This window comes from Apaloderma vittatum, unplaced genomic scaffold, assembly GCF_000703405.1.
Source record: "Apaloderma vittatum isolate BGI_N311 unplaced genomic scaffold, ASM70340v1 scaffold2236, whole genome shotgun sequence".
Lineage (NCBI taxonomy): Eukaryota > Metazoa > Chordata > Aves > Trogoniformes > Trogonidae > Apaloderma > Apaloderma vittatum.
The window spans coordinates 9,716-36,654 of record NW_009722091.1 but is presented as its reverse complement, the minus strand read 5'-3'; the positions used below and the strand labels follow the sequence as shown (position 1 = coordinate 36,654).

The 26,939-nt window shown below is 38.0% G+C and overlaps 1 protein-coding gene across 1 annotated transcript in view; it reads left to right on the top strand.

Annotated features, from left to right (window-relative positions):
• SMC1B (structural maintenance of chromosomes 1B) overlaps positions 1-26,082 on the top strand; it is a gene marked incomplete at its 5' end in the record, with an annotated part of 32,234 nt that extends 6,152 nt beyond the window's left edge. Inside the window, 18 exons of the mRNA XM_009871619.1 lie at positions 1,176-1,258; positions 2,433-2,640; positions 4,788-4,973; positions 5,664-5,843; positions 6,855-7,001; positions 7,626-7,763; positions 8,232-8,348; positions 10,595-10,701; positions 11,499-11,640; positions 13,038-13,183; positions 14,362-14,515; positions 15,859-15,957; positions 17,974-18,130; positions 18,884-19,038; positions 21,575-21,726; positions 21,974-22,043; positions 25,604-25,714; positions 25,972-26,082. Coding sequence (XP_009869921.1) covers positions 1,176-1,258; positions 2,433-2,640; positions 4,788-4,973; positions 5,664-5,843; positions 6,855-7,001; positions 7,626-7,763; positions 8,232-8,348; positions 10,595-10,701; positions 11,499-11,640; positions 13,038-13,183; positions 14,362-14,515; positions 15,859-15,957; positions 17,974-18,130; positions 18,884-19,038; positions 21,575-21,726; positions 21,974-22,043; positions 25,604-25,714; positions 25,972-26,082 — 2,463 coding nt within the window. The remainder of the gene's footprint in view (positions 1-1,175; positions 1,259-2,432; positions 2,641-4,787; positions 4,974-5,663; positions 5,844-6,854; positions 7,002-7,625; positions 7,764-8,231; positions 8,349-10,594; positions 10,702-11,498; positions 11,641-13,037; positions 13,184-14,361; positions 14,516-15,858; positions 15,958-17,973; positions 18,131-18,883; positions 19,039-21,574; positions 21,727-21,973; positions 22,044-25,603; positions 25,715-25,971) is intronic.
• Positions 26,083-26,939: the final 857 nt, after the last annotated feature.

Below are 26,939 nucleotides of genomic sequence, written 5' to 3'. Positions count from 1 at the left end.
GTTAATACTTGTACATCCATTTGCTCTTGATACAATACTATTTTCTTTTTATTTTGAAGTACTAGTTACAGGAAAACCTAGTTTCTAGAAGTGAAATAAACTGTTGCTTGTGCTTCTGAAACTTTGCAAGTCCCATTGTACTGCTGAGAAGAAAATAAGGGTTACTTTACGGCTCCAAAAATGCACGTCTGGCCGTTCAGGATTGCCATTACTTGACATTTGGTGGTCACTCCTCACAACATGGCAGGTGTGGGACCATGTCCAGTGTGCTCTGTCTGGTTCTGGGGTCCCCGGTGCAAGAAAGATAATGGCGTCCTGAAGGGAGTCCAGCAGAGAGCTACTGGGCTGGACGGGGCTCGAGCATCTGCCTTGGGAGGAGAGGCTGAGAGAACTGGATCCATTCAGCCTGGAGATGGAGAGATGAAGGGGAGACCTTACTGCGGTGTGCAGTTACCTCACGAGTGGGTATGGGTGAGGCAGAGCCACGCTCTTTTTAGAGGTGCACAGTGGTAGGATAGGAGTCAACAGGCACCACTTGGAATGTAGGGAATCTGAATAGCAATCAGGTAAACTATTTCATCTCAAAGGTAGTCAAACACTAAGGCAGGTCCACAAAGAGATTGTAGATTCTCCATCCCTGGAAATATTCAAAAGGTCACAAGGATTTCAGAGGTTAAACTAAGGCTTAATAAAATGTGTAGGTAACAATTATTTTTTTTCCTCTCATTTGCTTTAGTTAAAACTGTTAATTGTTTTTTAATACGGTGCATTTGTGTCAAGTCCAAACATCTGTTTCAACTCCGTATGTCATTAGGACAAAGCTTTTATTAATCTTAGGCTGAGAAAAGCATCTTTTTGTGTTAATACCTATAATTTACTAACACTGTGTTTGAAGTTGTTTTGCCTAATAGTGTCATGACTTTTTTGGTGTTAAAGTGGCTTTCTCTGAACATTAAAAAATTGTATTAATAGCCTTGATAAAATTTCCCTTTTATTCAGGGTGCAGCTTGGCATCTCCTATTGAAAAAGAGATGCTACTACTTCAGCAAGAAATACCAGCACGGGAAGGAAAAGAACTATCTCAGTACTTGCTCTCAAATAAGAGCTATAGATTTTTCTATAAAACTCATTTTCCTCTGTTTTGTTTTCAACACATTCTATTTGTGATTGCATAGGACAACATAAAACAGACTGTAGAACAGATGGAAGAGCATAAAAAACGAATAGAGAAGTTGGAAGAATATGCCAAGACATGCACGTATGTTAAAATCACTGGATTTCTTGTCTATTATATATTTTCAAATTAACATAGCAAATTTCTAATTCTTTCTAATTCTTTTTTTATTCTTTAAAATTTTAATAAGAATCAGAGTTCTTACTAATTATAATTAATATTACAGTTAGTTTAGCTGTCAAAATAAAATAGGAAGTATGACTCACCCATGTTTTGTTTGAAACCATTTTGGTAATTAGTTCTAATTTCTTGTAGGTGTGCAAATTCGACCACTATGGATAGGGTATGGGGCTATTACTTAGTGTACAGATTCTGAGCAAGAGAATGGGGCAGTTCTGTAGTTGTGCTGCTGTAGAGAGCATTAATAGTTACGTTGTGTATTAGGAGCACAGCTCAGTTCTTGCTTCCTGGCTCTTGTCTCCTACCTTATTTTTGCTCTTTGTGAAATCAGGTATTAAGCAACTTGAACTGACTTTGACAAAAACCTGTTTTGTGTGGGACGTCGGAGTAGATGATATCCATGATTTTTTTTTTTTTTTTTTTTCCCCCCTAAACTATTTTTTATGTATCTGTAATGTGTGCTTTGGCTTAATGATGTCTGTGTATTCAGCAAAGTTCTGCTATGGACAGGGAGCAGCAGACCCATTGTGGTGGGTGTGATGCAAAATCACCTAAACCTTAGAGACTCTGGTGTGCAAAGCGAGTCATAATTTTGCAAGAAAATTCTCTGCCCTTACTTTTAAAATACCCGACCTTTTCTTGATGAAGGATTAACCAGTGTGATTGTGTGTTACACGGGTGAAATGTCTCACTTGAACTTACTGAAGGGGTTGTCGGGCATTGGAACAGGCTGCCCAGGGAGGTGGTTGAGTCGCCATCCCTGGAGGTGCGCAAGAGGTGAGTAGGTGTTGTGTTGAGGGACGTGGTTTAGTGGTGTTGATAGGGTTAGGACAAAAGTTGGACTCGGTGATCTTGAAGGTCTCTTCCAACCGAACCTGTTCTATGATTCTGTAATGAAACCTTAAGAATAGCTTACACTATAGACTGCAACTTGTATAGGAAATAGTTTCTTATGGTTACTTAAAGACTTTGAATGACTGTTACAGTCTGTGACCATAGAATGACTTTCATTTTATGAACTAAAAGCTTCCATAAATGAAATAGTAAATTGTTTTGATGGTTTTGCTTCACTTCAAAGTGAATCTTTAGCTGAGAAAAAAAAGCAAGAAGAAGCGCTAACTACAGAAATTGAAAGTTCAACACTACAAATAGCTGAAGTGAATGAAGAATTGAACAAAATAGCTGGTGAACTGCAGAATGCCAAAATTGATTACCACGAAGGAAGGCGTCAGCAAATGAGAGCAGAGATCCTGGAAAGTCTCAGAAGACTATATCCTGATTCTGTGGTAATTGAATGGCCTCACTTAAATGCCTTATTGTAGAATTAACTTTTGAGTTCTGTCTTAGTCAGAGTAAGGAGCTAGAATAAATTGGACTCTCTTGAATATTATTTTAAGCTTTATGCTTGAGCATACCTTGAAATAGTGTTACTGAAGGAATAGTAGCATATACTGTCATTATTTTCCAAAGTTTCCAGAAAGAGGAATGAATGTTCAGAAGGTGGTATCTCTGCTTCCTAGTGCTGACCTAAGAACATAAAAAATAAAATGTCTTCAGTTGTTCCTTGCTTCTTGTTCTTTTGAAAAACCTCCTTGGAATGTGGCAAGTGTCTGATCCTGTTGTTTTCTAAAGAGATTAAGAAATTTGTATTTTGAGTATCCTTCAGAATTTTTTCATCCACGTTAACAAGGTGTTCCAAAAAATAAAAAAGGTGATTGGTGCATCTTGTTTTGCTCGCTCTTTGTGTTGTATCCCTGTTTGAAAAGAACTGATACTGATACAGAAGATACTGCGGTACAGAAAGTCTTGGTTACCATTGTTCCTGCAATAGTTTTCCCAACACCAGCATATGAGTCAAGAGAGTTGCTTACAAGCCACTCCTTATGCTTGTTATGCTCTGGTGTACTAATCCCAGATGACTGAACACAATCCAAATTAAAGCTTTAGGATGAAAGGGTGATAGTGGACTGATGAAATGTGCTAAGTAGTACGTAGGAAGTCTTGGTGTTGGTATTCTGGGTTTGATAGGCAAAAAATGGCATGCTGCTTATTGTATGTCGTACATCAATATGTTTCGACACATTTAGTTATTACAGCCATTTTAAAGCTTCTGTTTTTCTGTTAAAACATTCTTGTAATGGTTGGTGAACCTTCCAAGTACTAGGAGAGCCATGCAGCAGTGTGATTCCCACTGTGTGACGTGTGCATTTCCAGGGATTTATCTGATCAGCAGAGTGAATTTTGCAGCTGATTATAGGTTTTACAGTTTAATTTTCAAAATAGCATTCCTACATTGATAGTTTTAATTGGCTAGGTTGCTCTTGTTATAGATTCAGTTGGGCAGTCAATATTTGTTTTCACAGAAATCTGGCATTCCATCTGGACTTAAATGTCTGTGTCTGGAAGTATAGAGATCCTCTATATATAGTTTTGCATGTCTGAAACGTATCTGAGCTGCAGATAGAAGTATCCTCTAGATGACACTAGAGGAAACTGAATAACCCTTTGTGGTGTTGGGTTTTATCCTTGCTTCTGCTTTGTCAAGCAGATAGGGAAATATATCATAGTAGGTCATGATTTTATTATCTCAATTATATCATTCACAAGATAACTGTGGATGACGTATCGCATACCACTCTCACCAGTTGTCTTCCTGCTCTCATTTGTTTAGATTTGATAAGGATAAAACTTTAGATATGCAAGAGGAGACCAGTAGCTGTCTTGCCAATAAGCAGAAAATTTGTTCTTGCATGGATTCCCAAGTTATGATTCCCAAGAATGTGCATTAGTAGCTTTAATCGCTCAGGAAAAGCTCAGCTGTACCTATAATTACAGAAATAGAAAAATTATTTTTAGGGAGTATGTACAGCAAAGAACTAACTACTTTTATCTATGGAGGTGTTGTTTCAATATATGACAAAACAGGACTATTTGGTCTATGCAGTAGAAGAAAAGCAGTTTCATTCTTTTCATGCTGCTAAAGGAAGCAGATACTACTCTGGGGGGATCGAAACTGAAACAGCGCCTCTCGCTACCATTTTTGAGTTAACAGTTCTATTTATTTAAGACCTTATTGTCATTTAAAGATCTTATTTTGTGGTAAATACTTTTTCTCTCTGAAAGATATGTTTAGCTAACTTTGCTGTTGTCAGTGTCATATTTCTAGAAGTGTGTGCCAAAGGTTCTGAGTAAAACATTGAGATAGGTAACTGTAACCTCAGGAAAAAAAATAAATTCAGATTTTGAAGGCATGCTTTGCAATTTGGATGATGACTGCTCCAATTGCTGTTTTTTCTGATGTGCAGCCATTGGAAGAGTGCAGCTGGTAGATATTTAACACATTTTCCTCTTACTACTTCAGTATCTCTTATGTAGAAATATTATTTGATATCTAAAGTAATATATTAATATTTCTCTATATTTTTATCTTCAGTTTGGAAGACTGCTTGACCTGTGTCATCCTATTCATAAAAAATACCAGCTTGCTGTTACCAAGGTATTCAGCAAATACATGACTGCTATTGTTGTTGCCACTGAAAAAACAGCAAGAGATTGCATTCGTTTCCTAAAACAAGAACGAGCTGAGCCTGAAACTTTTCTTGCTTTGGATTACCTTGATGTAAGTATATTTTTCTTTTTCCTGTCATCAGCAAGTTAACAAGCTTTTGAATGTTGATGTTGACTCATTTAAGCTTAACTAAAGTAGGCTTAAGTGTTAAGGCAAAACACTTAAGAGGTGAACTTCATGAGGTTCCTGTCAGCCCATTTCTCCACCTGCTGAGGTCGCTCTGGATAACATCACTACAATGTTCCTTTACCAGTTCATTCTTCAGTCCTTGCCCACAAGCTCTCAGGTGGCTCATTGTCCTTCCCCAGGCAGAGCTCTGTGAATTCCAGAGAGCTATTCTCTCGCTTGCAGGGCAAGTTCACCTCCTCGTCTTCCCAGCCTGTCCTTCCTAAAAAGCTTGTATCCCTCCATTGCGACACTCCGGTTTTGGTAGCTATCCCGCCATGTCTCCATGATCCCAAGATGATTGTAGCTCTGCAACTTCACACGGATCTTGAACTCATCCTGTCTATTACCCGTGCTGCAGGCGTTAGTGTGCCTGCATCTCATGCCCAGTGAAACAGGTTATACAGATTTAAGGACTATAGCATACACAGAATATGAAAACCAGGTATGTTTCTAGTTTTGTACTAACTGAGACTCCCGTTCTGTTAATTTGGATGTCCTGTCCCCAGACCATGCGAATCTGGACCTGCTTTGCTTTTACATCATGGATTTAAACACCACTTGTTTGCTTCACAGGTTAAACCAATCAATGAGCAGTTAAGAGAAGTAAAAGGAGCTAAAATGTTGGTGGACGTTGTACAAACTCCGTTTGCTCCGCTGAAAAAAGTGATTCAGTTTGTGAGTGGGAATGGCTTGGTCTGTGAAACAGTTAGAGAAGCAAAACAAATAGCGTTTGATGGACCAGTGAGGTTAAAAGTAAGAAACTGAATTTTGTTGCATATGTTTGTTACTGCAGTTATGTATTTGATGTCATGTAATTAATTCTGTAAACATCCCACAAGTTATTGCAGATAAACACAAAATGGTACTATGCTGTCTAGTCTATTCCCACATAAATAAAGCCTGAAATATTTCACATGGTTTTATTGTCTTCCATATGACATTATGTTTAAGTGATTTCTGGGGAAAAGGAGGCAAATTAAAGGAAATTTAGTGTCCAGAAATGTTTCTTGGTATGGTCTTATGAATGAAATGGAGGAGGAGGAAGGGGGGGATAATCCTTTTCTTAAAACAGTCTGGTATGAAAATACAAACTTGCTAGCTTTTCTTTGAAGAAGTGCTTTCAAAAAATCTTTAAAATATCCTACAGAATCTCTTAATTGGAGATGTAGATTGTATTGAGGACTGGAAGCCTCTCCGTCTCTTCCTGCCATTCTTCGTTCATATGTCTATTGCTGTCACAGTCTGTAGAGCTCTTTTATGAACTTAGCATTAAGTTTTATTTGAGTTTAATTTTAGTGTGAAATCACGTTTAATTGGAATCCAGTTAAGTCACAAAGACTTTACTAAAATTTACGCTTTTCATTCAGAAATGAGCAGTTTTCCTTCACTCCCTTATCACACTGCTTGATTTGCTCTACTGAGCCAGGCATAACCTTCTAAGTTGCTAGTGTATATGGATACACAAACATATTAATTTCCTAAATACAAGTAAATTAAACTATTTCACTTCCTTTTCTCATCAGTTGTAATAATAATAAAAAATGAGACTAGTGCCGAGAAACAAAAGATTTTTTTAAATTTTTTTTTGTGGCTTCATGTATCTCTTGTTCTCAGGTTTGGAACAACAGAAAAAAAAACAACAAGCCCAACTAAAATGTGATTGTTGCCTGTTTAGCTACTGTCTCTTGGTGCTCTAGTTCATTGAGTATTTTGGCAGTTTTGTGTTCAGATTTATTTGCTTTTAATTTTTTTTTTCCTTTCCAGACAGTGGCTCTTGATGGAACTTTATTTTTGAAATCTGGAGTGATTTCTGGAGGATCAAGTGATTTAAGATTTAAAGCTAGATGTTGGGATGAGAAAGAAATTAATAAAATGAAAGAAAGAAGAGATAGTTTGATTAATAAGTTAAGGGTAGGTCTCTTAAAAATCATTTAACTGCAAAAAGCATAAAGTAGTAGAAGTTGTGTCTAATTTAATTCAGCCATGGGAAGATAATTTTCTAAAAAGGTAATTTTTAAAACTTCTAGAAGATGCAGACAGGACATAGCAGCTGTTTATCATCTTCTAGTTGATAATAATCAACTGTGGGTCCTTGTCCTTAGCTGCTGGGTTGGTTCACATATCACAGCAGCAGAGAACCAGGGCAACACTGTTGATACAAGTTCCTTTAAGGAAAAAGAACTGTTGTTCAAAGTACCTGAATACTTTTAGTGAAAAAGACAATGCATTCTGCCAACTTGAAAATATCTGCCTGGACCAAAACCTGTCAGTGTAAAACAATTTGTCATACCTCTAGTTATTCTGGAAGGAGGATAGAGTAGGAATTTAGGAATTTGCAAGCACAGACTTTCTCTTGAGAAATAAAACTGTTACGACATGACTGTTGAGTATGATCAATGGTATTGGCGTTACTTGAATAGGGTTTATTTCAGTGAGGCCATTTTCACGTGGTACGTAAATCTGAAAAAGGACTGATTTCCAATTAAGCCACCTTTTGTTTAAAAGGCTTTTTCTCCCATTGTGATATTCTTCTAGGACTTAATGAAGATCAAACGTAAGGAGATTGACTTAAAGCAGTTGCATGCTCAGTGCCATGGAATTCAGACACGACTTAAATATTCAGAGAGTGAATTAGAGCTTATTAAAAAGAAACATCTTGCAAATCTCTATGTGGTATAGTACTCAGCCTTTACAATTTTTGTTTAGTAATTGTATTTTTTTACTTAAGCTGCAGTTCATTATGCAGTTTTTTAAAAATTCCGTTTAAGTTTTGCATACAGCAGTTAAGACTGGAGAATTAATAAAATATAAAAAACAAGATTAAAAAGTACTGCACATGAGGGTTTTCCTTATTTAGGTTTTAAATTTGAGTTTCTTGTAAGTTTGGTTTATGACTTAGTAACTTTCAGAGATCTGTAATTCAAAAATGCACTTTAAATGGTAGTTACATAATTTGCTTTTCTACTCAGAAGTGTAATCATTGCATGCAAATTGGAAAAAATAGCGAGTAAGTGGCATTTTGGAAGTAATTAATGTTTTTATTCAGAAGGATACAGTTTATCTGGAACAGAACTGTCTCAAGTTCTGGAAAGTTGACCCATCCTGTTATGAAAATTTATCACCTTTTCCCTTTCTTTCTAGGAAAAATCAAAACTGGAAAGTGAACTGGTAAATACTGAGTCTCAGCATGATATGCTGAATGAAGCAATAGCACAAAGAAAAGAAAAAATAGAAGAACTTCAGAAAAAAATTAATGAGGTAATGCCTTCTGTCATAGTTGTGTCTCTTCCTGATGACTTTTAGAACTTTTAACTTTGTAAACTGCTTTGTTTGCAAGGCTTATAAGTTACTCCAGCAATCTTCCCACATTCTCTACCTTTCTTACCAAGGTGAGTGAACAGTGCGTTTGGATGTTTGCATGTATGTATCATGGCTTTGCAAATCAATTTTCTTAAAATCAGAATTATCTATGTGCCAAGCACAAACCCAACCAACCAAATTCATCTACTTCTTGAGATGAAGCTTTGCTAAATACATATGCTGTAATTTTACTTGACATTGAAGAAGATCTTTGAGTTTGAAGAAGATGGCTTGGGTTTCTCCTACCTTTTCCTGCTCTGCTATTAAATACAATTTACTCTTTGTGGTATTAAGCAGGGATAATCCATCCAAGTCCACAGCGTCAGAGCTCTCAGTGCAAATTTTCATTGTAGAACACGTCACAGAAAAATACTTTCTAGGTCTCAGGGTATAATCTGATAAGTATCAGCTAATTTTTTCTCAGGCTCTGATGTCCATTTTCTTAGTAAGAAACTGAAGTTAGAGGATCTTTCCATTTTGTGGAAAGATAATTAGGTTGCATTGACTGCATGACGAGATTGTAACTTTTGGTATGAAGTCCTCCTGGCCAGTGTGGATCTGTGACAGCACGTATGTACCCTAAACTCTACGTGCACCCACAAGATTTGCAGATCTCTCAGTAATCAGTGCACCCACTAGGTAGGCAGTCTCTGCAAGGGTGGGTAGTCCTCTGAAAAATCTTTCTCTCTGCAGTCATAGCAGGCCCCATTCAGTATCTACATGGAGATGCTCTATCAGTATCTTTTCACCTGGAGAAGATCCACCACTTCTGCAGCCCACAGAAGGCAAAACAGATTGGGCGTGCTCGTGCCAGCAGGGAGAGAGCTTTCTGCCTGATTTCTCAAGCTGAGATCAATTCTCAGCTCTGCTGGAGTGCTTTGTTCTGAACTCTACAGCTGTCACATCCATATGATGACCTGTTATACCGCTGTATACTAGAAAAGTAGATAAAGACCAGCATAGTGTGAAGATTCCTTTCCCTTCTTGGGAAGTGTACAATATCTATGGGTTTTTTTCTGTGCACTCTGATTATCCTGGGACAGTGGTCGAGGCGTGCAGGATGATTGTCAGTGAATTTCTCACTCCGCTATTTTATGTTGGGTTTTTTGTTTGTTTGTTGCTTGAAGGGAAGGGCACAGCTGGAGGGGAGAGGAAGGGCGATTGTTACTATTTTTTGAATGTTGTGGCTTTGGGGTTTGTTTTGGATTTTTCTGTTTTTAATTTTTTCTTTAAGACTGTTGTATGCCTGAGTTCATTTGGAGTCCAATTCATGGAAGGTGGAGTCAGCCTGTGATATAAATGAATCTTCTTTGCTCTCTTTTTTTGAGAGGTAGCTGATGCAGAATTAGGGTGTGCTGTTCCGACCTGTCCAAATTTGTTACCTGTCATGGTACTAAACATCTTTTGTTATTAGAACCTGCTTCTTTCTGCTTTTTTATCAGCAACAGAAAAAGTTCTCTATGATAGGTGATCCAGCTGTTTTTTCTGTAGACTATTCTGCCATCTCGTACTTCATTTTCTCTATTATTCTCTAATGTTCAGATGGTCCCCAGAACAGTTTGTACAGACAGCTGACAAATTCAGAAGTGTGATTGTTGTTAAGAGACTGAAGGCATTCAGTGAAGTGAAGAGTAGTAAATCCTACTCTGATACCAAGAGGGCTTTAGTAGTGTGTTCCGTTAGATAACTTAGAAACAAGCACCTCATCTCTACTTCTCTCTGGAAGCTCCCTTTGTTCCTGTTCTTGCTGAACAAAGAAATCTGGTGCAGTTTTATGTGGAAGATTTACAGCCCTGCACCTAGATGCTTGTCTAAAGCAGATTCTTAGAGCGGATTTTTTTTTTTTTACTGTTATCTGCAGCCACTTGAAGTGTGTAATACATGTGCTGTGAGGGACCTTAGAGATCATTTAATCCAACCTCCCTGTCCTGGGCAGGGACATCTCTCAACTAGATCAGGCAACACATGAGGACCGAACAGGGATCACACCCGCGACCTTGGTGTTATCAGCACCATGCTCTGACTGAGCTAAGCAGCCCCCCCAAAAATCCAGCCTGTAGCGTGAAGTGAGTGTGTAAATATTTTGCTTCTGTGAGTTGTAAAATAGCATAAGCATGTTTTGATCCTTTTCTTTTTATTCAAAGGCTGAAGATGCTGTTTTTCGGGAATTCTGTGAAGAAATCGGCATAGAAAATATTCGTGTGTATGAACAAGAACGTGTGAAACAACAAGAGGAGATTGATAAGAGAAGGTGGTATCTGTAACTGAAATGTAATTTGTAATCTAATGTAATTATAGTGAAATTATAATTACATTTTAATGTAATATAATTACATTTGTGTTAGATTGGGCACACTAGGAAATGAGTAACTCCATCACAGGAAATACCACAAAAACCTAGAAGCTCTAAAAGGTTATATTACCACTGCAAGGATTAGTTAGCAGTTGCATTGCTATGGTTTGGGCTTATTGGACAGTTACAGTGAGTGACATTTTGCAACAAACTTGAAAGGTTAAATTTACTAATTTTGTAGCACTGTTGTAGAGAAATAAAGCAACAAATAGTTTTCTAAAATCCACACTGAAAATGGCTTTATCACAAACTGAGGATGGCATCAAGGCTCACTCATATCGAAAATCTTTGAAGAACAAGATGCAGTGATTTGGTGTAGGAAAGTACTATTAAGGAAAACAGGCTGAGCAGGGAGTGCAGGTGTTGGATAAATACACTTCAGTGTAGCATATCTGCATCATTTACAGATACTTACACTAAGATACTCGCACTTCTAACGTCACATTCCATACTGAATGTGGCTGTACTATATCTTGTATTTTTTTTAACTATTACCACTATATTTTTGTGATTTCCAGTATATCCATAGGACATGGTGTAGTGGAAGCCATGATATAAATGTATGCAAATTTTTGTGTTCACATAGGAGATGTCATTTTTATATCTCAATAGTCAGAGTGAAAATATATCTTGTAATAACTTAAAATCACAGTTACTAGCCTTTAGGTTGGTTTGAAATACTGTACTTTGACTAGACTGGAGTTTGAAAATCAGAAGACACGACTAAACGTTCAACTGGAATATAATCGTGAACATCTAGAAAAATCAACAAGCGCAGTCAGCAAGTTGAGGGAAACCATTCATAAAGATGAAGCTGAGATTATCAAGCTAAGGAAGGTAACTGTAAAATATATCTCTATCTGGGACTGAGAGGAAGGAATACATTGAATTACAATTCTGAATAAATGTGGTTGGTGCTGTTGAGTGATTCCTTTAGGGCTTAAGTCCGTGTTGACTTTGTAAATGTTAAAAAAGAATTCAGTTGCATTTTGTCATTTTAACCTTGGAATAGCCTGTCATTTGAGGGTACCTATTAATTATTAAAAATAAGCTTGCCAAAAATTACATTTGGGATTACTGGGAGTACAGTGTTCCATTGTGCTTAGTTTATATGAAAAGGCAGCATATGGCTACAGATAAAACTAGTATCATGTAGCTGAGATTATTTAGAAGATTTTATGAGTAATAGTAAGCTGTGGTGCTTTGTGTCCTTAAGGTGCTCCATATCAGTCTATAGAATAATTACACAAAAACTAATTTAGGTTTTTTGTTGAAGTACTTTGCATGGATCGCTCCTTCATAGTGTTCTTATTCATGTTTGTTGTTACGTTAATGCTGCTCGTTAAGCAGACTGTGCTTTTGGTGCAAGATGAGTAATACCGCTTTGAATAAAAAGCAGAAGTGAAATGTAAACCAGCCCCAAAATGGGCAGAAAACGACACATGCATCATTTGAACTCTGAAGACATGTATTTCTGATACAGAGGAAAAATGATAGACCCTTACTCAGTCATGCACAAAAACATGTCTGACTTCGTGCTTCTGTGCATAATTCTGAAATATGACTTTGAGCAAATTCAGCTGGTTTTGTCCTGGAGAAGGACTGTTTATATTGCATTCTGAAGGAATTTGGTTTGGATACTGCAAGAGCAGTAAGTCTTGATTAGGTTGCCGTAATACTAGTCTCTCGAGGACCATGTCTTCGTGCATGTAGCTTTAGGTTTGCTATATTCTAGCACCTAATGTCTAGCAGTTCAGCAGTGGTATGGGTTATATAGGGGAGGACTCTCACAGAGTGCCTCCACAGATTCTTTGCTCTCTGTGGATTTACCTTTAATGAGCGACACTTTTTAGAGGATTTTGGGTTGCCTTAGGTGTTGCTAAATATAATGCAGGTGCACAGCAGATCCGATCCTTCTTGCAGGGCAAAGGGACTGAGGACGAGAAAGTAGCCTACAGATCCGAGGCATCCTCGGATCCCTGCCTTGTTTGGTGGCTTTATAGTTTAGTCTGGTACAGTCACAAACTCAGACCTAGCTGTGTGGATGTATACGAAACGTCTGGATCTTCCTGTGTATAAGACCAGCCATTTTCCCAATGCCTTCCAGATTTTGTGTTGTAACAAATTTCAATGTATTGTAACAGGTTTTAAATTTAACTATGCCTTTCTGTATAATAAAGGTTTTGTATCAAGGCTTTTGGTGAAAGGTTAAAAATGTAAATATTTCTTTGTAGGAAGAGGAGAAGCATCTAAAAAATGTGAACGAAATTGTGGAGAAGCAGCAGCATCTTAAGGATGGATTAAGTGCTCATCAATCTGAGGTTACTAAAGCTCAAAATGAAGTTGAAGAGTTAAGAAAGACATTGTTAACTATTAATAGGTAATTACTAATTTTGCTGCTAGGAAAATGATGAATGTGGTAGAAGTTTTATTGATCAAACATTTGAATTTCTCTTGTTCTGTTTTCTTGTGAAAGATTTGTTGCATTTACAGTATGCCTTAGTTAAAAAATGTTTCTAATTCAGTATGTGGCTCCCAAAAGTAATGTGGATAATTTCATGACAGCCATCCCATAAACACTATAGATTAAATTACTGTCTACCTAGGGCTAGGTCTCAGTGTGATTTCTGATAACTATGTAGGGACTTGTGATAAGTATGTATTAACTTCCAACTTGATTGGGGGGCATATTAAGTTGCTGGTAATTTCGTATTTTTGAGTTGCACAGGTTTAATTAATGATTTTTTCCGTTTTCAGTGTTCTCGTTTTCTTCAGGCCTTTCAAGTCTTAGATACCTTTAACTAATTTCAATTTACATCACTGTTCTGTTCTTACTGTTCTTTTAAATCAAATGCTTTGAGGACAGTTTTCTTACGCTTGTTCATTATCAATGTGTTTGTCTCTTAATCATGAATCTTCTTTATGTTTCAAAAACACCAACATGTTGACACTATATGGTTAAGTAAATTTGTAGAATTTTGCATCAACTAATAGATTGTATGTAGTAATTAATGTAGTAATATAGTAATTTTACAGTATGTCATTTTAACAATGTAAGACTTTTATGTCTCTGCCTTATTTAGTAACTTGATGCTATCAAAGGAATCAAGGTGTATTTCAAGTAGAGTAATGATAAAAGATACTTGATTAAATTTTACAAAGATAAAATCTTCATATGTGTTGAGCAGAGCTGAACAGAACAGAGTTTAGTTGTACTAAGGAAAGGTGGATATTTGAACATGCTTGTAGTGTGAACTTGGCAATATATGAAACTGTGTCCATAGTACTAGCATTTACCTTGTGATCAAGTTAAGAGTTAATACAGAAAAGCAGAGTGTTAGCTCGGTGCTAGAATAGTGTGTGGTTACCAGCTGCCCCTTGAGTAACTTTGGAGAAGGAAAGGGATGGAACAATTTAAGTAACATTTTTCATTTTGTTTGATGAGGATTAGAGAGGAAAAAGCCCTCTCTGTGCTTGGCAACTGTTCTTCTTGTATGGCTGTGGATGCTCTTGGCAGCAATACTTCTGCTCTTTGTTTTGTGCCTTTTGTTTATGTAGGGAGGCTACAAAATTACAAAAGGAAGCTACAGCTATAGAAACCTCTCTGGAGGAGAAAAGATTAAGACGACATAATATACTTCTTGAATGCAAGGTGCAGGACTTGAAAATAAAACTCCTGTTGGGATCACTGGATGACATCAGTGAAGTAGAGGTACTTAAAATCTTTATGCAAGATGGGTATCACAGAGCAGCAGTTATTCAGTCTTGAATTTAAAGACACTTTTTTTTTTCCTTACAGGACTGTTTAACGTTACACAGTCCTGTTAAAATAATTACGTTGTTTTCACATGATCAGGCTTCATCCATTCAAGAGAAAGATTTTTCTTTATTTTTGTAGACAAAAATGTTGTTTGCAAGTATATTTTGTTTGTGCTTGAACCATTTTCCTGTGAAATATGTAAAATTGCTGTGGTACATAAAAATTGGTATGAAGGAGTATTCCAGATATGTGTATGTAAGGGGACACACGGGGATCAATTCAGAATAATATGAATAATGTCTAAAATCATGCTTTTGTCTCCAGTAGAGGTAGACACACAAATCAGGCATAGCCTGAAATATAAATACTGCTGCTCTCAGAGGATTGACCCTTGTTATTTTTCTCAGTCTTCCCTCTTTGTCCAGCATACCTTCTGGGAGTGGAAATCAAACTTTCTCCAGTGTTACAAAAGAAAATAGCTATGAGTTTTGATGGACTTGCATCAAACCTGTAAATTTGGAACGAGTCTCATTGAACTCATTCCTTTGAAAAGTACTTTTGTGGGAGTATAGGTATCAACGAGTGGGTCAGAAGACAATGAGGGCAGCGAGGTCGGCAGCCTTTGAAGGGAAAGGACATAAGCTGCTCATCAGCAGAGCGTGTAGGCAAATTGGCTCTCACCCTTTATGAGTAAGGAAGAGGTGAAACCAAGGAGGTGGGCAGTAGGAATAACAACTTAGATTCCTAATTAACATCACTGAGAACTCCAGTAAGATTTGGTTCTGAGGGAGAATCTTGGTGGGAAAGGGACTGATGACATGCAGTACATGGTGCGTTGAGGGGAAAGTAGCTGTTTGAAATCCAGGCTTGGAGTGTCCACAAGATACTCTGCTTATGCCATACAGAATTGAAGCTACTGATTTCTTCTGAGGCCAACTGAGTGAAAGAAATGCCTCAATTTACACACTTCAGAGCCCTTCCTTGAAAGGGGATTGAATTATCGTGAGAACGTAAATCTTTCCAACTGAGAGATTTACAGTATGCACATTTACAAATAAATTACTGCTGCTTTTATCTTGGCTTCAAACTGAAATTAGCAGGTATTTTCATCTTCATTTAACAAGTGCAGTTTTTAGTTAGACTCCTAAGATCTTAACTAACTGAACTCCGTTTTCGCTAGGGGAGGAGGTATGGATTGAGTTTACCTCATACCGTGTTACCACTGTCTCATTTTATGTCCTTTTCATGTATTAAAAGCTAACTGTTATATTTCCAAACTGGAATGTCCTTTATAGCTAGGAACTGAAACAGAAGTCACTCCGACCACATCAAGTATCTACGAAAGGGAAGAGGCAATTCATATAGACTACAGCAGCCTAGCAGAAGACCTGAAGGTAATCTTTTTTGTTTGAAATTATTAGAGATCAAGTTTTTATTTTTATTTAAAATATTTATTTGTTGATATTATTTGGGGCCGGTTAGCTCAGTCAGTTGAGCATGGCACTGACAACACCAAGGTCGCGGGTTTGATTCCCGTTCGGTCCCCATGTGTGGCCTGATCTAGTGGAGAGGTGGTGACCCTGGCAACAGGGAGGCTGGATTAAAATAATCTCTAAGGTCCCTTCCAGCCTAGGCCATTCTGTGATTCTATGATAACACTAATGTAAGGATTTCTGGATAGGTGTTGTGGTTTAAGCCCACTCATCTTGCAACTAAACACAGGGCAGCCACCTGCTCACTCCTCCTACCCTACTATCCGTTTTTGGGATGCGGAGGAGAAAACATGCCAAAAGGCTCTAGGGTAGATAAAAAGGACAGGGAGAGCTCACTCACCAATGGGCAAAAAAGCAGAGACTTGCTGAAAAAAATCATACAATAGTTTAAACAACAAAACCACCACCAATTTACCAGTCAGATCAGAGTAAGATGATGAGAAATACAACCAGATTTCAGAAACACCTGCTCCCACCCCACCCTTTTTGGGCTCAGCTCCCCATTTCTCTGCCCGTCCTGCCCCCACTTCGGCACAAGCAGCCAGAGTTGCAGTCAGCCTGTCACACGCTGCCTCTGCTGCCTCTTCCTCCTCCCAGGGAGGACTCCTCAGTCTTCCCCTGCTGCAGTGTGGTCTCCCTCTCACAGGAGACAGCATAAACATCTCCAGCATGAGTCCTGTTCACGGGCTGCAGCTCTCCATGAACTGCTCCAGTGTGGGTGTCTCCCATGGGGTACAGTCCTCCCAGCAATGGACTGCTTTAGCGTCGGCTTCCCTCAGAGTCACAGCGTGCTTCAGGCACGGTCCTCTGCTCCGGCATGGGGTCCTCCATGGGCTGCAGGTGGGATTCTGCTCCACCATTAACGATCTGCTCCACCATTAACCTCCATGGGGCTGCGGGGGGTCAGCCTGCTCTCTCACCACAGGCTGCAGTGGAATGATGCCCTGGAGCACCCCTCCCTCTCCTTCCTCACTGCCTTCAGTGTCCACCATTGTTCCTCTCACATTCTCCTCTCCAAAACAAAGAACTCACCCAGCAGGTTTTTTCCCCTCTTAAATATCTTATCACAGAGGCGCTGATCGGCTTAGCCTTGCACGGAGGTGAGTCCAACTTCTAGCCAGAGAAGCCTCTAGAAGCTTTTCACAGGGGCCACCTCTACAGCCCTTCTCTGCCGCTACCCAAACCCCACCTGACACAAACCCAACACAATAGGTCATCTTCCCATATAACTAATTTAAAGCTCACCTAAACTATAAAACCAAAATGGATAGATAGTAAGTATACTTGGATTTTTCCTTCCTCCTTTACCTTCTGCCTTTAAGTTCTAACACTATAGGTTATGACTCAGAACTCTGCAAACTAAAGATTGGCTGCCAGGGCGGCTGTACCACCTTCTCTCTAGTATTTTCAGAGACTGAGATTTACCATACTTCCCTCCATAACAGTCCATTAGGTCATGTCTTCTCATCAGTTTTTTTGAGGGTTTGGGTTTTTTTCCCCCTTTTTTAATCATAAAGAAAATAATCAAATATCAGAGGCTAGGTACAGAACAAGGGATGATTTTTGTCATCACTGGAGCTTGTCTCTAAGAATTCACTGAGAACCTTGTCCTCAAAAGTTTTCTTTACAAATCAAGTAGCGAGGCTAGCTAATTGTCCTCCTGAATTGTATTTTAACCCAGAATTCCAGGCTGAAGGGAATTTGGTTTTAAAGGTTTTGTGGAAGAATACTTAGGACCTAGTAAATTTATTTAGAACTAGTACTCTGAATGGAGTTTTGTGTTTTGTTGTTTCCTGTTGAAGCTATTAGATGAGCAGAGTACTTTTTCCAGAAACCATGGGTGCTTGCTGTATATGTTGAAAATGTCTTGGTCTAAAAGCAAATTTTATTGCTCTAGTATTTTTATTTTTTCTTTAGGACCTAGAGTCTCATAAAGATATAGAGGATCAGATGAACCAGATGCAGCAGGAAATAAAAGCTAAACAGAGTACTTTAATGAAGACAGCTGCTCCAAACCTGAGAGCAGCAGAGAAATTGCACATAGCGCGAGACAAGTTCCAAGAATCAGTCGATGGTAACACCGCGTCTTTCATATTACTCTTTTGTGTGTGTGACTGAGGTTTTTTGCCCTAATTAAAATTCCTTCTGCGGTTGGTGCTGCTGGCTGTGCCTCTTTCAGATATACTCAGGTGTTTTTTTGTGCTCAAGTATTTGTCCTCAGCTGTCTTTTAAATTATATGTAAACAATTTGTTAACATATACCTTGCAGTAGTTTATTGAAATACAATTTGAGTGTGTGGAAAGATACTTTTTTGGCCAAATGATACAGTATTTTTACTTACTGTCTAAAAATTACTGACTTCAATCGTAATTCTTTACATTTTTCTTACATAATTGAAGGAACACATATATGTTGTCCAGAACTCACACATGAGCATTACTGCAAAATTATCAGGATCCTCAAAAAGCACTGCCAATCTTAACATACTAAGAAACCTGAGGAGTTCTGAAGCTGTAATGGGTAAATGCTGGTGCTGCTTAAGGCTATCCAGCTTGCAAAAAAAAGAACCGGGAGAAGAATTTTGTTCATTGCTCCAGATGAATGTGGCACAGAGCAAACTGAATACATCCCTGCCTGTCAGTTTTTAGGGCCTCTATTTGAAATCTGGAAGAAAACTCACAATATCAGCATGATCCTTGTAGTGTACTAGAACCTTTGTCGGCAATTAATATTTGGTTTGATCCTTGTTAGGGTAAACGTTTATATTTGTTCTGTGTACTTGCTTAGAGGCTTATTATGGAGTAATTTCAGTGGTTTTTTTCATAGCTTTTGAGTCCAGCAGAAAGGAGGCCAGAATACGCAAGCAAGAATTTGAACAGGTGAAAAAAAAGAGATACGACCTTTTTAGCCGGTGCTTTGAGCATACCTCCACCACTATCGATGACATCTACAAGAAACTTTGCAGAAACAGCAGTGCTCAGGTGTGTCACGTTCTTAGCTGCTTGGCGTAGAAGGCCTATTTGGTGCTTTGCTGTCTAGAATAAGAGAACTTGGTAGAACACATTTGGGTTCCAAAGGCAATTTCAGACCTGAATAAAAAAAATTACAAATAATAAAGACTTTGGAAGTTTAGGATCAGAGAAGGAGTAGATAATATGCCAAAGCATGCTTGATGTTAGACAGAGAAATGAGATCTCAAGTGTTAACAAAACTGGGAACTACTTGGTTTGGGTTATTTTTGTGTTTAGCAGACTTGTTAATTACCATGACACAAATTATTTGAGTACTTCATTTAAGAATAATACTGGTTTACAGGCATAGTGGTACCAATAGTAAGTAATTAAAACCACTTAAGTTTTATCTATACTAATGATTAAAAATCATAGATCACTATTTCAGTACTACTGTTTTGAATGAGCTTTTGAAGCTTCTTATACTCCACTTATGAGATAGACTTAATAAGTTTGCAGCTTTTAAGAGACCTGTAGAAAAATTGTATCGCAATTGTATTAATATTTGTTAGTGTTCCAATATTAATGCTGAAAGAGGACACTCCCAAATGCTTTGGTTCTGTAAATTCTCTAGAAGGTTGAATGTTTGAAGGGCTCAGGCTTGAACTGTTGTCTAAAACTTAAGGTTTTGTGTTTCCCCTTGGATTCATATATTCAGTGAACACCTTAAATATTTTTAAACATCCTTTCTGCTTCTAGGTTGGACAGGAAAATAAAACCTGTATTTCCTCACAATTACTGGGCACATACCTTCTCCCCTAGACTAAACATCAGGCAGGTCTTGACTTTGCAGCACTCTGAAACAACCACTATTTTCCAGACACATCACCAAAAATAATGAATAGGGTGCTTTCTGTCTGAGGTCTGTGATGCTGTGCCTTGATTTGAGCCCTAGTGATAACTTGATCAAGGGATTATCCTGTGACTAGCTGGGAAGCTAGTCCTGCCTACTAGATACTCACATGATAACTTGATCAAGGGATTATCCTGTGACTAGCTGGGAAGCTAGTCCTGCCTACTAGATACTCACATAACAGCTGAAGGGAGCTGGTCTAACTGCATTGGAAGAGAAATGACTGCTCTGTTTACTTAAGGAAAGGGTTAGCTCTGAGTTTTACCATCAGAGGACGTGGCCTAGGTTGCAGCTTGAACAGATGCTTTTAAAGCAACCTTTAATAACTTTGTTAATGAGATTTCCTTTATTAAAATTGATATTTCTTAATATTGCTATATTAATAACATTGATTAATAATTCTTTACTATCTAGTCAAAAAAAAAAAAGAAAAAAAGAGAAGCTTTGATAAACTGAGTTAGTTTAACTTCCAGAGATTCTGGACTCGGAACATGCGTGCACTCAATATACTGCTCTGTAAACTTTATTTCATCAGCAAATTGTGTGTTAGGACCTCTAAAGAAACTGCTGCCTAAGAAATTCTACAAACACAGATTCACTGCTGGGTTCACTCACTGGTTCTCTTCCATTTCTCTTGCCACAGAAGAAGAATGGTGTTCCTTTCATATCTTGACAAGCAAGGAATGTATGTGTGGTAGTAAGCTACAAGATGACTTTTTTGCTAATAGTGAGGGCTTCCGCTTGCACAGAAGTGTGCAACGGCATAGAACTGGGGGTTGCATTGAAAGTTATTTGGCATGTTTACAGCCTGAAGAAGACTAATGACAGGCACCCTCTCAGCTGGAAAAGAGGAAACTATGCATACCTCCAACAAAACAAAAATGCCTCAAGCACTGTATCTCACTTCCAGGACTATTCACCACAGAAGTTATTTTAAGTCAAAGTACATGTAGTGTTATGTTTTGTTTTCCTTCCACTGTATCTGTGATCCAAGAGGAGCCATTTGTCAACTGTGGAAATTTTTCTTTTAGCTGTATCCACTGGTGCAGAGTGGAAGAGACTGTATTATTGCATTGTCTCTTCTATTTAATGGGACAAAGAAACCCTGTAGCAATATCCATTGTTCTTTCTAATGGTACAATGACCATTCCGTTGAAATAATATTTTGAATTTTTAGACCTAGGCACCAGGATATAAACTACAGAGAAAGCCTACCTATATTAAAATCATTCCCAGCACAGAGCTAAATTTTGTAAAACTAACCGTTTACAAAAAATGTAATTTTGGAAGTATATGTACTTCCAAACAAAAAAGAAAACTGCTTTTGAAGTCTAAAATTTTAATAATTAAAAAAAAGTATCAGTTATGTAAAATGTGATGAAATCAAGCCTATTTAGTAGCTGAAGGTTTGTAAATACCAAATGTGGAACCATTTCCAAAATGTTTTTGTTAATTAGCCTCCTGGTTTGTTAACAAAAGTATATTCACTGGGAAATTTTATAATACTGCTCTTCAGTGTAGATGAACAGGTGTTTCCTACAAATGAAGTGACCTTAGCAGCTTCAACACTAGCTCAGTCACTATTTAAACCTAAAAAATATCCATCTTCAGAATTCTGTGTCACTACTAATAATGACATGTCTGCATTTCCAGGCATTCCTTAGTCCTGAGAATCCTGAGGAGCCTTACCTGGAAGGCATTGGCTTTAACTGCATAGCTCCGGGAAAACGCTTTATGCCAATGGACAATTTGTCAGGAGGTGAAAAATCTGTGGCAGCTCTGGCTCTCGTGTTTGCTGTGCACAGGTAAAAGAAATACTCTGGTATTCACAAAGTATGTGGCTGAGAAAATGTCAGAACGATGGACACTATTACACTCAGAAACAGGTTAAAAACAAGCTGCTAATGGAGTATTCAAACTTCCCTAACGTCCTTTTTCTTTACCTGCCATTACTTCTTATTGAGATTTTATGATAGATTAAGTGAATCTGAAGAAATCATGTTTATTAAGACTTCTGCCTCTAAATGCAAAATACTGTATTGTCTTCTACAGTTTTCGGCCAGCACCTTTCCTTATTTTAGATGAGGTAGATGCTGCTCTGGATAACACAAACATTGATAAAGTAAGTTGGTCCCTTTTTCCTTATCCTTTTATCAAGAATGTCATGTATCTTTTATAGAAGGATGGCTACTTTTCATTACAGGTTGTTGGGATAAAGAGTGTTTATACTGTCTTAACCTGTTTTAAAATATATTGTGTTTAGGACTGAAATAATGGTTGTCTGAGATACTAGACCAAGTCTAGGCTTGAATTATAAATCTAAGTGTGTTTTAATCAGTCGCCAAACTGTGAAGTTGAGAAGAACAGGCCAGGAGGATAAAAGTATTGCCACATGACCATGTGTACAATCTGGTGTGAAGGTCACTTGTGAATTGATGGTTGGGTTGGTTTGGTAGGAATTTTTAAGGTCTTTGAGTTCCCATACCTCCAAGAAGCAGAAAGGAGTGTGTCTGCATGTTGAAAATCAAGTCATTCTGTCATTGGAGTATTATGTTATGCAGTTAGCCTACTAAATATTTTTACGTGAACAGCAATGAAGAGCTATCGCTCCCGTAGTTTTAGTCACACAAATTCTTGCTTGATTAAAATTACTTCCTGTCCGCCTCTCAAATTGATCTTTCCCTTTTGCTAATAACTAGTCACTGTAACAAAAACTTAGGAAAGAATACAAATAATAAAGATTGCCAGCTGTAATGTCAGCCCCTGGGAGGAGGAGACTCGATACAAGGAGATTGTATGTAGGAGAGGAATCAAGACCTTTGCGTGTGCATGGATTTTCTTCTAGGGAAACATTCCTTTCTGCAAAAAGGAAGATCAAGCTGTATTTCTGCAAGCATTAATAGTGATGTCAGTCTTGGTAGAGCCTAAAAAAAGTCTTTTTATAAACACCAAACTTCTATTTTTTCTCTCTCTTTGCCCCCCCCCCCCTTTTTTTTTTTTCTTCATGGAGTTAATTGTGATGTGCTGAATACACCAAAGTTTGCTTGGAAGGTTCCCCTAAATGAGATAGTTGGGGAAGCTCCACTACTTGCACCTGCCAGATAGAATTTCTTCTGAAAGATTACTGACTACACGTGGTATTGTGAGAAGTGATTTTCTGAACCTGAGTGCCTTAAACGTTCCTTGGGATACAAGTCCACGCGGGATACCCATCATCCAGTACTTCTGAGCAGATGATATGCACTGAGTTTGTTTTAACTTGGTCCAGTGTGTTTCGGCAACACCAGATTAGATGTAATGGGACTGTAATGAAAATAGCTAAGTAAGCTTTAGGGTTTGTCTCTCAATTACATGATTAGAAACAAGATTACATATCACGTGATCACAAACCACCTCTATGATACAAGCTTTTTAACAGGATACTTTTCTAGTTATTAATCTTTCACTCAGGACCACTATGAATTGATGTAACGGCTGAAAATCGCTTTACTGTGACTAAACACCAGTATTGTGTTTCTGGATGTTACTCCTAATTCTGGAGTCAAACGTATCACAGCTCATGACTTGAAGTTACACAGGCTACCTCCTGTAGTTTTCCTTTCCTGTCTTTCTTGTCTGCTATTACACTCATTAATGCTAAATTTCACATTTTTACCTTTCATCAAAGCTGCAATGTATTAGGCAATTACTAATTCCTATCTCTGCAGGCATTTGAGGTGGTCTTCTGGATATGGATGTAAAATTCTCTATAGTTTTGTCTCGAAGCGAGCAGAGGTCCCAGATAACACCTAACAAAATTGCAGGTCACTACATGCATGACTTCAGTTTATCCATACGAGTTCTGTTTGCAGTTAGATGCACCAGTCATCCATTACATACCAGAAATCATGAACTTCATGGAATGTGTACGTTATCAGCTTTCCATAGATACTACAAATGATGCGTTAGCACAGCTGACGAGAGACAGAGTAACAAGGCACTTCACAGCGGTTTGCCTTTCTGAGGAGGCTCGTTCTGACACATCTGGCAGAAAAGATGTCCACTTCATACCCAAGAGTGTGCTAAGCACTGTTCTCCTTCAGAATACCTTTGACAAAGAATAGCTGTTTTTTTCTTTTATGCAGCCGAGTTTCTCAATTCAAGCATATTTCAAACTTGGTTTACTTTTCAGATAAAGAAAATCACATCTGTAGCCCACAAAAGGTGATCTTATTAGCAGCTGTAAGCCAAATTGTTCCCATGCTTAAAACTTTCAATTGGTAGTATTTTTAGAGTTTGAAAGCGTCTTATTTCATTTGACACATCTGCAACAATAATGAATATTTTTAAGATGTATATTCAAGAAAATAACATCCATGCAGAATGTGTTAAGTACAGCAAGTTCTGGTCTAATGTATATTTATAAAAATAACATCCATAAATACCACTTTATGGCCAAAGAGCTATTTTACGTTATTCTGTTACACCCTAGGGCTAACTCTCAGATTGCTTTAGTAGTCTACATTATGCCTTCAATTGAGCACTTGGGCCTGTCTGATGTGACTGGGAAACTGTGCGGCGCTTCCTGCTTTGATGCTGAACTGGGCTTCGACCCATTTTCTACCCTCTGTGGGTAGCGATGCCCACTGCCTGTGAGCCTGGGGGATAGTGCCTGCATCACTCTGCCTTTCTGCCCTCCTGTAGCCCTTGCCCTGCCTGCTGCTCTCAGAACAAGGTGCCACAAGCAGGGGTTGGGGCAGGGTTGCTGCAAGGGCAGCTTTCTTCACATCAGCGACGGGATACAGGCTGTGGCACTGAATGTGCTCGGAGAGCGGCTGCCCGTGTAATGCAGGAAGAGGGTGACATAAGAGTAGTTTCCTAGAAAATACTATGAATTAGCTCCAATTGTCTTATCTCTTTCCTTATCTGTAAAATGCGGTGGTTGTTGGAAAGCACCAAAATGTTCAGAGGAACTAAATAGTGCAAGTGAGCAAAAATGATGTATGGAAAATTATTATGTTGCCTAGTCCACACTAGTATCCAGGTTTTAAGCTTAGAATGAAGTCTTTTTCTTTCCATTCTTTCAGTTTAAGGATTTACTAAAGCAGATCTCCAGTAATTTACTTGTAATTATACTGTAAAATGAAAGTGAATTATGTAACTCACTAAAGGTAGCTCTTCCATTAAAAAAATTACTTTTATCACACATCCACTGTGTGGACAAACTGGTTTTCCTTTCATTCAATTTGTATTGTAGGATACTTCCTTACTCTGTCACCAGTTTATAACTTAATATTTTTATCTTCATTTGCAGATCATTGAAAAAAATGCTGCTGTTTGCAGCAAACCAGTACATATTTAAGACCTTCATAGACAGCCCTTTTTTTGCACCTATATTTCCTTATTCAGGGACTTCCTTTGTAGTTATATTAAGTAAAATACCTTTCAGTGGTGCTGGCCTTTTTCTATAACTTTATTAATTGGAGTGAACAATGCGTTTTCAAAAAGCAGCAAATCTGAGCAGTTGTCTTAAGAACATGTAAAGTATCTGTCTTAAGACCACTTCATTTCTCATTTGCTCTTCCTTATTTCAGAATGGAATTCTGCAGGTTATGTAGTTGAGTTCTTTCCTCATCATTCCCTAATTACAGCATGGTATAAATCTCCCAGAACTAACTTGAAATATTTGGTTTCTTTTCAAAGGTATCACGTTTTATGAGGGAACAGGCATATGAACAGTTACAAATAATAGCTATTTCTCTAAAGGAGGAGTTTTATTCCAGAGCAGATGCATTGATTGGAGTGTGTCCAGAGGTAACAATTAATTATTACCAAATTTTGTTAAATAAAAACGCTGGGCTTTGTTGAAGTACTGATGTACACCTTAAGCGTTACTGCGGTGAATCACGTACATAATTGTGTTGCTACATCTGAACTCCTGTGTGTTCAGAAATAAGTGCAGGTACTGGCTCGATAAAAAGATGTAGCCCAAGCTCATTTTATCTCATTTATAAAATGCTGATTTCAAGGAACAGAAATGTTTTAAACTGTATGACCCTTATTCTTCTCAGCGTGATAACATTATGTTCAGTCGAGTACTGACTTTGGATCTTACCGAGTATCCAGACATCAATGACGAGGAAAGAACGGAGGAGCCTGAATACAGTTCTGTTTCACAATAAAGCATGGATGATTTCAGAGCCAGGTGACAACAGCAGGAGCTATGTTTGCAGCTGACTGTTAGAAATCTGAGTTTGATTGTGGCTATTAGAGGTTGATAAGAGAAATGTTTATCTTTCAAACAAAGCAGTTTTCTAATATATTGAAGGAAATAACTCTTACTTATTGGTGCAGTTTTGTTAAGAGATAGCCGGAGTGTGTACATTCTGGTAGGCAAAGCTTTCTCTTCAGATGTTCTGGGTTTTGGTTTTTTGATTGTTTTTGCCTCAAGATGAAGGATTACAGGTTCACATAAGCACAAAGAGACTTCTTTTCTTATAAAAAATGTGTTTAGCCATATCTCCAGTGCATTATTCAGATGCATGCTGCCACTGCTCAGGATCTTTCCAGTCTTTCTCTTTGGTGTTACAGCTGCATCCATTTGACTTCAGGTAGGATTTCCTGGTTTTTAAAACAAAATACTGGAATCTGCCCAATGTCTTAGGTCACTTTTGTGATGCCCAGTAAGACTTCAGTCTTCCACTGCAACCTTACAAAAATATCAGTTAAGTTTACAAAAGCTCATGATATATCTTTACAGGTGTAATGTAACCTAGGAAACAAATCACCTTGGAGGCATTCTACCCCATGCAAAAGTGGAAAGAATAAAACAGGTGTGAGTCAGATGCCATCAGGTATAGCAGCCTTAGGAAAAAAGTTGATTGGTTTGCAGTTGAGATTGTTAGCTGTCCCAGTAAAGTTTGTGATGGCCATGCTTCATCTAAGAAGCAAAGTTACAGAATTTGGTTACAGAACATTGTTTGAGAGCTTGAATCACTTTGTTTGGCTTATGCTTCACCTTGGTGTGGGCTGAAGAGCT